Below are 12,285 nucleotides of genomic sequence, written 5' to 3'. Positions count from 1 at the left end.
GGTTTCACCATATTGGCCAGGCTGGTCTCGAACTCCTGACCTCAGGTGATCCACTCATCTCGACCTCCCAAAGTGCTGGAATTACAGGTGTGAGCCACCATGCTCGGCCTCTATTACTTACTTCTTTACGTTTAGTTATCATTTTGTCTCCATAATAGCATTTTAAGGTAAATTCAGTTTGATTCCATTCCAGTTTCCTTGCTGTTGCAGCTAGAGTCTGAGGGGTCCATAGGAAAAGGAAAACCTAGAGGGGCATTAGAAGAATATAGAATATTCATTTTTATTCCTGAGGAAGTACAAACGCCGTGGATGGAAATCAGAGGTCATTAGCTGTTTACTTTTGGGCAAATCTTTTGACTCGTTGGCCCGAAATGTGCAAAACGATGGTCAAAATTTTCATTCAGTTTGTATGTGGGTACACACACACTCAGGAACGCTTCGCAAAGTTGAACCTGGAGTAAATGGGTGAACACCCCTTAAAGGTTCAGCGTATGACGTCACCATAGTAACAACAACAGTGCGCATGCGTCTTTTTAAAGAGCCGGCGTGCTCCCGGCGTCTCTCAGCCCGCCTCCGTTTCCCCAGACTGCTCCTCCCTGCAGGAGCCAATTCACCAACCACAGCCCTCCTTTTCATTGACGTCGTTGGCACTTGCCCCGGTTTCAAAAGCTCGGGGGCGGGCTTTTGGGTTCGCGCATGCGCCTCTGTGCATTTTCCCCATGCTGTTTCCGCGATCCTGGCCTTAGGTGTCTCGTGTCTGGGGGTGAACCCAGCTGTTCCCGTCGCCGCAATGGGGAAAACTGCCGACTCTCCGGGTTCGGGAGCCCGACCCGACCCGGTGCGGAGCTTCAATCGCTGGAAGAAAAAACACAGCCACAGGCAGAACAAAAAGAAGCAATTGAGGAAGCAACTGAAGAAACCCGAATGGCAAGTCGAGCGCGAGGGTATCAGCCGCCTCATGCAGAACTATGACAAGGTGAGGCCGGCGCTGGGGAGGGGGCTCGGGCCGGCCAGCAGCGGGGCGGCGTGTCACTGCGGCGAGGGGTTGCAGAGTGGAGGCGGCGGATCTGTCACCGGGACCCGGCCGGGAATGGGAGGTCACGCCGGGTGCCACAGCTCAAACCTCTGCACTGTCCTGGCCACTCGTCTGCTTGCCACACTGTTCCTAAAAAAATGATAGAAATGCTGCAGTACCTAAGGGTAGGGAGACTAATCCTGTAATAGCTACAGTCATATTCATAGTAATAATACTGATGACAATAATGGTAATAATGACACCTGCATTTTAAAGCACCGTGTGCTTACAGTAATTGTTTGACTTGATCTGCGGTATGGATATTAATAATCCTACTTAATAGGTAGAAGAATTGAGGTTCTAAGAGGAATGAAACTTGTCCGAATCTCTCACGCTTAGTAGGTGGTATGGAACTGGAAGCTAGATCCATGTCTTTCTAATCCCACAGCCTTTGCTTTTAACCATGAAGCCAGACTGCATGCCTCAACATCATCTATGCTCCTTCCTGTGCCCACCTCATTTCTCCACAGGCTTCATCCAAGAATTGGCCTAGAAAAGCTGGACTGCTGGTCTGTTTCTGTCACATATCATCCTCATATTGTAGCTCTTGTTCCCAGATGAGTATACCTGCAACGATCACTTTGACCTCCTGACTTCTTCCCCAAACTCCAGGCTCCACAGGTCTGTCAGTTCCTTTTTTCCCTTTCTCTAAATCCCATGTTTGTTGGCCTTCACCCACATCATTCAGCTTCTCAGCCTCCTCCTAGTGCAGTACAATCAGGGATTTAATAGATGGAACATTCTTGGAATTAAAGTTGCCATTGTAACAAATTACCGCAAACTTGGTGGCTTAAAACAACAGAGATCTTGAGGTCAGGAGTTCGAGACCAGCCTGACCAACATGGTGAAACCCCGTCTCTACTAAAAATACAAAAAAATTAGCCAGGCGTAGTGGCAGGCGCCTGTAATCCTAGCTACTCAGGAAGCTGAGGCTAGAGAATCGCTTGAACCCGAGAAGTGGAGGTTGCAGTGAGCCGAGATCACGCCATTGCACTCCAGCTGGGGTGACATGAGTGAGACTCTGTCTCAAAACAAACAAAAAAACAACAAAACCCAACAACAACAGAGACTTACTGTATCACAGTTCCAGAGGCCACACATCTGAAATCAGTTTTACTGGGCCAAAATCAAGGTGTCAGCAGGGACATGCCCCCTCCAGAGGTTCTAGGGGAGACTCTGTTTCTTGGCTCCTGTAGTTTCTGGTGGATGCTGGCATTCCTTGGCTTGTGGCTGCATAATTCCAGTCTCTGCCTTCTCCTGTGTCAGTCTACCTGTGTTCCTCTGTTATAGGGACGCTTGTGATTGTGTTTAGGGCCTACACACATAATCCAGGATAATCACCCCATCTCAAGATCTTTAATCACATCCGAAAAGTCACTTTTGCCATATAAGGTAACATTCATACCTTCCAGAGGTTAATACATGGACATAAATTGGGATCATTTTTAGCTCCTATCCTAGCTCCACCATCTCAGCAGACCATCGAGCTAGAAACCTAGGAGCAGTCTTAGGTACTTCCCTCTTACCTACTCTTGTATCCAGTCCATTACACTGGTGATCTGCTTCAATTTTTCAAATGCTTCTTCATCCCTACTGCATTGTCTTCAGTCCCCATCATCTCTTGTCTGGATTACTATAGTAAATTTTGCTTTCAACAGGGATCAGCAAGCTTTGTCTGTAAATGATAGTGAATGTTTTCAGCTTTGTAGTCATAAGGGTGGAACTACTTACTCAGTTGTGCCCTTGTAATACAAAAGCTGCCATAGAAATACTTAAATGAATGGGTGTTGTTTTTCAGTAAAACTTTAATTAGTGAAACAGGTGGCTGATGGAATTTGGCCCCTGGGCCTTAAACCTTTCTAATTTATCCTCTATACTTCTGCTAGAATGATTCTTTCCAAGATGAAGATCTAATCATTTTACTCCTGATTAGAACCCTTCCTTGGTTCACAGTTACTTTTAGAAAAATTGTCAAATTCAGTGTGTCAACAAGAAATAAAACTCTTCAGTCTGCTGAAGAGTAAGTTATTTGTGGTTAGACTGACCTGGTTTAAATCTCACTCTCTTCGGGTATTGGCTAGTCAGGTTTCTTCACCCCTCTAAGTCTCAGTTTCTTCTTTCAAAAAAACAGAAGTTATTAGCCACCCAGAGTGTTGTAAGGCCCAAATGAGATAATGTGTATACACCAAGCGGTACATGATAGGCATATATGAAGGAACAGCTTGCAATTTTGTGAGTTGTCCATGCTTCTTGTGCTTCTTATCCTGTTACTTGACGTTTCTACTGCGTGCAGTGAGCAGACGCGTCTGCCCACTCTAAGGAAAGGTACTCCTCCAAGATTTAGTGCAAACCTGTCTTCATCACCTCCCCTGACTGAGTTAGGGCTACTGTGCATCTGAAGCATTTTGTAGAAACCTTTATGACAACATTTATCAACTGTCTGCGATGATTGGTTTAACTTTTTTTTTCTTTGCCAGATACTTTTTTATTTAAAATATTAATGAAATAAATGATTCATACAAAATACTATGATATACACGTGACACTTAAAGGCTGATAAAACAATTAAGTGCCTGCCAAATAGCTGAAGAAATAGACAACTAAATATTACAATGAAACGTTTCTTATCCTAACAAAATGGCAAACCAGCATAGGCAGCTGGATTCCTCCCTCAGCTCTGGGGAAATTTTAGAACTCAAAATAAAATTACAGACAAAATTAATGTAATAGACAAGGGGAGTACATAGGAATATGCCAGAATGCTATAGTATTTGTTAATTAGGCAAAGCAATTTAAATGGGTCTTAAGTCTATTATAAGAGCAAATGGAGAAAATATTATATAAACAGAATAAGAACACTAAATTTATGCAATAGAGGCCGGGCGCAGTGGCTCAAGCCTGTAATCCCAGCACTTTGGGAGGCCGAGACGGGCAGATCACAGGGTCAGGAGATCGAGACCCTCCTGGCTAACACGGTGAAACCCCGTCTCTACTAAAAATACAAAAAATTAGCCGGGTGAGGTGGCGGCGCCTGTAGTCCCAGCTACTCGGGAGGCTGAGGCAGGAGAATGGCGTAAACCCGGGAGGTGGAGCTTGCAGTGAGCTGAGATCCGGCCACTGCACTCCAGCCTGGGCGACAGAGCGAGACTCCGTCTCAAAAAAAAAAAAAAAATAAGAACACTAAATTTATGCAATAGAAAGTATAAATGAAGAAAAGAAATGCAAGGAAAGTATAAAAAATGAAAAAAATACTTTTAAATGATGGTAATATTAGGTCCTAAAATAATAGAAATTGCAATAAATATAAATGGATAAATCTGGTCAATTAAAGTGAGAGACTCTAAGATTTTATTTAAAATATGTAACAACATATTCTTTGCAAGAGAAAATATGAAGATACAAAAAGAAGAAAGCACATATTAACAACAACTTTGAAGTCCACACTGTGATGCCATTAATTACATCTCCTTCCCCCAGAGGTATTAATTACTCCAAATTTTGTGTCTATTATTTCAGAATTAGTTTACTATTACTATGTAACGAATTATCACAAGCTTAGTGGCTTAAAACAACATACACATATTATCTCACAGTTTATGTGTGTCAGGGGTATGGGCATGGTTTAGCTGGGTGCTCTGTTCACAGCTTGACAAGGCTGCAATTAAGATTAAGATTGGCTGAGCTGTGTTCTCATCAAAGGCATAACCAGGGAAAGATCTAATTCCAGACACCACAGGTTGTTAGCAGAATTCCTCTTCATGTGGTTATAGGATCTAGGTTTTTGTTTTCTTACTGGTCATTGACTTGGGAACATTTCCAGCTTTTGAGAGTCCTTTGCCACATAGGTTTTGCCATAGACTTACAACATCACAGCATGTCAAGTTACTTCAGGGTTAGTAGGAGAATGTTTCACTTCTGTCTGTGAATATAGAAGAATGACATTGCACCGCCTTTGCAATAACTTCTTTAACTTTTTAAAAAAACTCTCCTACTAGACCATGAACCTTTCAAGGTCAGCAACCAGTGATATGCTCATCTTTGCACTCCCCAGAGTCTGATAGCACAGTGCTTGTCCTTGAGTAGGTGCTCAGTCAGTGTTTAGATGTTGTTTGCTGTAAGACTAGACCTTTCCCAGGCAGCTTTGCTCTGGTTGGCAGCATTGGATTATTCTTTTTTTGTTTCTTGTTTCAGTAGTAATTGTGAACATTCATCAAACTTTTATGTGTGCTGGCTTTCCGTATACTCACCACAAATAACCCTGTGAAATTGTTCCCATTACACAGGTGAGACAACTTTAAGGCACAGCAAAGTTAAATGATTTGTGTAAGGTTAAACAGCTGGGAAGTGAAAAAGGCGTTCTGACCCAGGTAGTCTGATACCAATGCAGCAAACCACTATGCTTACTGCGTTGCATTTATTTAAACCACTATGCTTTACTGTGTCCCATTTGTTTCACTGTTGAAGGAGCAGCTTTTCCCCTTGCTAAGCATTGTTCTGTTTTACTTCTTTAATTTTAGAAATATTTTCTCAAGATTTGGTTGAGAAATAAATGCAGTGTGAAATCAATTGTCAAGGTTAGCAATACTAGGATATAATTATTTGAGTAGCAGGCTTATCATTCTCTAGGTAACCAAGGTGCAGGCCTTCACTATGTGGCTCCTCAGGTGGTAGCATTGTACATAAAACTTACTACATCGCCATGGTACACCGGTGGTGCTCAGTAGCCTCACTGGTGAACTACTGAACAATTTGATTCCGAAATCTTTTGAAACAATTTGACAGGCGCTTGTCTAGGCGGGTGTGAGTATCCATGTAAAAAATACATGCCCAAGTCCCTAGGGAACCTGGGCATGTAGGGGTTGATATAGTGTGACACATGTTATATTAGTATGTATAAAATGTTATAATACTTTGTAACATGTACCTCAGTGCTGTGGAGTTAGAGGATGGTGTAATTAGGGGAGGTTGAGTTATCCTATACTGAGCTCCTGCTGGTCAGATGCATTACAAAAAACAGGCTTCCTCTGGGTATGCTACCCTTCTTCCTGGTGGTTGCAACCTCAGGCCTGGCTTGGGGAGCTGATGTGGGCTGGATTTCAACCCCTGCATCTTATTCGTAGCAGATTTCATTGTGGAGTGTACAAACTGTCCAGTGGTTTACAGTTGCCAAGAATGGAGCTAAGCTTTTTTTTTTAATCAGAGTTCATCAGATAGAAAAGATTGGCAAGGATGTTCTAGGTGGAGGGAGCATGGGGAAATACAGAGAGGTGAAAATGCATGGTATTCTTTGAGGGAGGAAATGCTCCTTGGAGTGTTGCATGCATTCCTGAGTGGGTTTCAGATGGGTTCGAGAAGGAGGTTGGACTGTGATGACATTGGAGGCTGCAGCAGGCAGTATAATGGCTTCCGAAAGTGTTACATCCTAATACCTGGCACCTGTGAATATGTTAGATGGTAAGGGGTAATTAAGGTTGCTAATCAGCTGACCTTAAAGTAGGGTGATTATCCTGGATTGGGTGGGCCCAATGTAATCACAGGTGTCCTTAGGTGTGGAAGAGGGAGGCAGAAGGGTCAGTGTCAGAGTGAAGTGATGTGAGAAAGACTTGGAGTCTGTTGCTGACTTTAAAGACAGAAGAGGGTCACCACCTAGGAATGTGGGCAGCCTCTAGAAGCTGGAAAAGGCGGGGAAATGGACTCTCCCCTAAAGTCATCAGAAAATAAATGCAGCCCTGCTGACACCTTGTTTTTAGCCAAGCGAAACCCATTGTGGACTTTTGACCTCCAGAGCTCTAAGGTAATATATTTGCGTTGGTTTAAGCCACTGTTTGTGGTCATTTATTACAGTAACAGTAGGAACTTTATACAAAGGCCACACTCAAAGACTTTATCTGGAAGCCATGGGAACTATGTGGCGGGACTCTGTATAGAGAATATATCCGAGCTGTAAAGGTTGGAGGGTAAGAGATCAGGTTGGAGACTATGGAGACTATTGGTAGAGTCTAGGTCTTGGGTCCTTTGAGAGGCAGATGACAAAATGGGATTGGGTGAACTGGAGCTTTAGGGGTTACAGGCACAGGAGGGGGAATGTCTGTGAAGGCTGAAGGAGAGGGAACAGGAGGAGGGAGGGAAAGGAGAGAAGGATGGAAGGAGGAGCAGGTAGGAAGAGTCTCAGACTGCAGTCCAGTTCCAAGTAAACCTTCAGCCAGTCTGATGGGGAGTCACTGATCCAAAGTTGTCCATCAGAGGAATCCCCGGGCCTACAGTAGCACTGCTGAGCCCCGCCATTGACTAGGAGCAGCCTGGGGGAAGCATGGCTTTTTCATGGTGAGTCTAGAGGAGGCCCAGCTGGCGATGTCAGTCAACTATACTTCTCACAGCGGGAGGGTGGTGTATTTCTAAGGGGTGGTGTGTGTTGGAGGGGCTGCTAGAAAACTAGGGATTGAAGCTCAGAAATGTTGAGCTAGCTGTGTTAGTTCAGCAGCTGTTTTCACTATTGCTGGATGACTCTTTGCACCTGGGATTCATTAGACTAATCAGCTGTACTGTATAGAAACTGCATTCAAATCCTGATTTTTTTTTTTTAAATCAAAATTTTGTCTGGTGTAGTTGAGGCAGTTTGCTGTTCTTGACTGCAGTAGGTGGAGCATTCTAGGAAGTTTCAATGCTTTTTTCACCTGGCATTATTCACTTTAGCGAGAAATAGGCATTACTAGAGAGTTGTGAGAAGTATAAGAGGATGGTCAGATGTCACCCTTTTCTCCTTCTCCCCTTTCCAACTTTTCTGATAGCCGTGGGAAGCCTTTAATAAGGACCATCCCTGAAATGTCTCTTCCCTGAATTCAGAAGAATAGTGAGACAGATTTGTAGACTGAGTATGAGTATTATGGAGATGGAAGTGATTTTTTTCCCCCTAAGAAAGAGATAAAGGCAAGGGGAAAATAGTTATTTTTCTGAGGTGGAGTCTCGCTCTGTGGCCCAGGCTGTAGTACGCTGGCACTGTCTCTGCTCACTGCAACCTCTGCCTGTTGGGTTCAAGCGATTCTCCTGCCTCAGTCTCCCAAGGAGCTGGGATTACAGGCGTGCGCTACTGCACCTGGCTAATTTTTGTAATTTTAGTAGAGACATTTAAAAATTTAGAGATATTTTTAGGGTTTTGCCATGTTGGCCAGGCTGGTCTTGAACTCCTGACCCCAGGTGATCCGCCTGCCTTGGCCTCCCAAAGTGTTGGAATTACAGGTGTGAGCCACCGGGGCTGGGTTATTTTGTTTGTAGGAACCATAGCCATCTCCTGCTGTGGCTGCTCTGTAGTCCTTGGAATGTAACAGAATATCTAGAGCAGGGTCAGCAAAGTCTTTTTCTGTAAAGGGCTGGATAGTCTGTGTTAGGCTTTGTGGTCCGTGCAGTCTCTGCAACAACTACATAGACAATAAGTAAATGAATTATTGTAGCTGTGCTCCAATAAAACTTTACTTACTAAAATAGGCAGCAAATTGGATTTGGCCTGTAGGCTGTAGTTTGCTGGACCCTATTTTAGAACATCAGCAGAATCGAAATTTCCTTTTCTTCGTCTTCTTTTAAAGAATATGGCGCCTGAAATCCCAGCACTTTGAGAGGCCAAGGCGGGCGGATCATGAGGTCAGGAGATCGAGACCATCCTGGCTAACACGGTGAAACCCCGACTGTACTAAAAATACAAAAAAATTAGCCGGGCATGGTGGCGGGCGCCTGTAGTCCCAGCTACTCTGGAGGCTGAGGCAGGAGAATGGCGTGAACCCGTGAGGCGGAGCTTCCAGTGAGCCAAGTTTGCGCTACTGCACTCCAGCCTGGGCGACAGAGTGAGACTCCGTCTCAAAAAAAAAAAAAAAACAACCAACCAAACAAACAAAAAAGTTGTATAGGTTTATATTGCAATGCTTGATGGAAGAGTGCTGGAGAAGTTTCATTCCCTCCAGGAGGTTAACTGACTTTAGGAAGACAGATGTGCTGTACAATGTTTTGTTTGAGGAGCTCATTTTGCCTGTACTGTGTCTCTTGCTGGGGATTGAAGAGTGTGTTGGCAGCCTGCCTCCTTCTGTAGGCATTCCATTCCCTTTGAAAACAGTTTTTTAGCTGACAATACCACGAATGCAAGGGTGGACCACACCTACTTTTAATGCCTTGTTTGGAAGATTATCTTCTAATTGAGGTTCCTTGCTGGGACAGTATGTTATTTGAGTAAACCATTCTTGTAATGCTGTTACACCGATTCTGCCTGCTTTCCAGTGATATCTGAAATGATTTGTAGGGATTAAGACAATGTTTTAATATTTGTATTTTCAGCATTTGAGGGCACATAGTAAACCCTGCTTGGGCTATGTTAAGAATCATAGAAAAGATGTGTAGATTGTAAAATGAAATACAACTGTCATCCCTTTACTGCCTAGAGTGCAATTTAAATAAAGTAACCATACAAATGCAGCTTTTTCCTTTAGCGAATCATGAATAATTTGGCAGCATATATCCAGAAATGAGCAGTAGTTCCTGCCTTCAGCATCTGTAATGAAATAATTCTCCTGGGCAGCCGAAATTCAGAAAATTGGGTTTGTGCTAATGAAGAACGTCAGTATGGCTAACATGGTGAAACCCCGTCTCTACTAAAAAAATGCAAAAAATTAGCCGGGTGAGGTGGCGGGCGCCTGTAGTCCCGGCTACTCGGGAGGCTGAGGCAGGAGAATGGCGTAAACCCGGGAGGCGGAGCTTGCAGTGAGCTGAGATCCGGCCACTGCACTCCAGCCTGGGCGACAGAGCGAGACTCCGTCTCAAAAAAAAAAAAAAAAGAATGTCAGTAATGAATATTTGAATAATGTAAAGTTAGAGAGCAAAATGTTACTTATTGTGGCTTCAAAGCATTACATTTCCCCCGATTATTTTAAAATAATACTCCTTCAGTAACCTCAAAATGAATAGTTATCAGGTTGGATTTTATAGGCCACTGATTTATGGTTAAAACTTTGAAAGGATTGTGCTAACAAGAAATATTTCTCCAACTTATTTCACTCTTTTTTCCAAATTGTGTGTATAGAACTATTTTCATTGTGATCTGTGGTTTGTAGTAATTTTGTCTTTATTTCTTAAATTGATATCCCTTGAAGGATGATAGGAAGTATATTTTCTTCCCAAAATTGATGTGGTTGATGCTTTACTATGTTAAACATTTTGGAGGTTGGATAGTAATATGTGTGCTGTGTGTGCGTCTGTGTGTATTGGGTGACTTTTTTTTCCTTACCAATTGAAATGCTTACAAATGTATATTTGATTCAGGGATAGCCTCTTCAGCTCATATTTCCTTTCAGAACTAATGATGGCTTGTAATTAGAAGTGATGATTGAATTCAACCCTGCATTACCAAGGATGAGCTAGGCAGTACAATGTGGAGAAAAAATGGCTGTGTTATGAAACAAATGAATTACCCAGATTCCTTTTTCTTTTTTTTCCAGATAAATGTAAATGAAATTACAAGATTTTCGGATTTTCCCTTGTCCAAAAAAACATTGAAAGGTAGGTATATGGTGATCAGTGGGATGTGTTATTGGATTTCTTGGCATTTTTGATAAATGGGAGAAGATTTAGAGAGTTTAACCTGAAAAATCTTATTTTGGCAAATTTTCATACCATGAAAACCAATGAAAATAAGCAATTTTCAAGTTTTAACAGTATGTTATTCTCTTTCTTTCTGGACCGATGAAAAGAAAAACAAGATTCCAGCAGCCTCTGAATAAAATGAAATCTAATTGTGTTAGTTAAAATAAACAAGGGAACAAACCAAGACGGGACACTCTTTGTATCTGTTTGCTAGGGCTGAGATGACAAAGTATCAGACTGGGTGTCTTAACAGAGACTGATTTTCTCACAGTTCTGGAAGTTGGAAGTTTGGGATCAAGGTGTTGGCAGCATTGGTTTCCTCTTAAGACAAAATAAGGGAAGGATTTGTTCCAGGCCTCCTAGGCTTGCGGATGGCTGCCATCTTGCTGCCTTTTTATTTTTGGATAAATAAAAATTGTATATATTTGGCCAGGTGCGGTGTCTCATGCCTGTAATCCCAGCACTTTGGGAGGCCGAGGCAGGCGGATCACAGGGTCAGGAGTTCGAGACCAACCTGGCCAACATGGTGAAACCCATCTCTACTAAAAGTACAAAAATTAGCTGGGTGTGGTGGCGGGCACCTGTAATCTCAGCTACAGGCTGAGGCAGGGGAATTGCTTGAACCCGGGAGGCGGGTTCGTGCCACCGCACTCCAGCTTGGGCGACAGAGTGAGACTCTGTCTCAAAAAAAAAATTGTATATATTCACAGTGTATGACGTGCTTTGAAATATGTATATTTCATATGCATATGTGGAATGGCTAAATCAAGCTAATTATGTATGTGCTAATATTACCTCATCCTTTTGTGGTTAGAACTCTTAAAATCTACTTAGTAAATTTTCTTTTTTCAGTATGTTGTAATTATAGCCACCATGATATATCATGATATATAATCTCTCTCTCTCTCTCTTTTTTTTGTTTTTGAAGACAAGGTCTTGCGCTGTCGCCCAGGGTGCAGTGCAGTTGTGTGTTCTTAGCTCACTGCAGCCTCAGCCTTCTGGGCTCAAGTGATCCTCCCACCTCAGCCTCATGAGTAATTGGGACCACAGGCGCGTGCCACCATGCCTGGCTAATATTTAAAAATATTTTGTAGAGATAGGGTTTTGCCATGTTGCCCAGGCTGGTCTTGAACTCCTGAGCTTTAAGCAATCTGCCTGCCTTGGCCTCCCAAAGTGCTGGGATTATAGGCGTGAGCTACCACGCCCAGCCTACGATAGATCTCTTGAACTTCTTCCTCCTAACTGAAATTTTGTATCTTACGATGAACATCTTCCCACCCTCCTTACTTCCCCCAGCTTCTGGTAACTACCATTCTACCCTCTGCTCTTATGAATTTGTCTTTTTTTGATTCTACATATAAGTGAGATTATATGGTATCTTTATTGCTGTGCCTGGTTTAGTTCAGTTAACATAAAGTCCTCCAGGTTCATCCATGTTGTAAATAACAGGATTTCCTTTTTAAAGGCTGAGTCATACTCCATCTGTGTGTATGTATGTGTGTGTGTATGTATGTAACATATATCACATTTTCTTTACTCATTCATGGACACTTAGGTTGATTTCATATCTTGGCTTCTGTGAATAATGC

At 42.8% G+C, this 12,285-nt stretch overlaps 1 protein-coding gene across 1 annotated transcript in view; it reads left to right on the top strand.

Moving 5' to 3' along the window:
- Positions 1–670: 670 nt before the first annotated feature.
- The window catches only part of DDX10 (DEAD-box helicase 10), a 283,829-nt gene continuing 272,214 nt past the window's right edge, over positions 671–12,285 (top strand). The window contains exons 1-2 of the mRNA XM_010371338.2: positions 671–976; positions 10,552–10,612. Of these exons, the coding sequence (XP_010369640.1) occupies positions 791–976; positions 10,552–10,612 (247 nt within the window). The 5' untranslated portion in view covers positions 671–790. The remainder of the gene's footprint in view (positions 977–10,551; positions 10,613–12,285) is intronic.

The sequence above is a fragment of the Rhinopithecus roxellana genome, chromosome 15 (assembly GCF_007565055.1).
Source record: "Rhinopithecus roxellana isolate Shanxi Qingling chromosome 15, ASM756505v1, whole genome shotgun sequence".
Taxonomy (NCBI): Eukaryota; Metazoa; Chordata; class Mammalia; order Primates; family Cercopithecidae; genus Rhinopithecus; species Rhinopithecus roxellana.
Note: the sequence above shows the minus strand (reverse complement) of the source record. Positions and strands in the feature narration are given on the sequence as shown.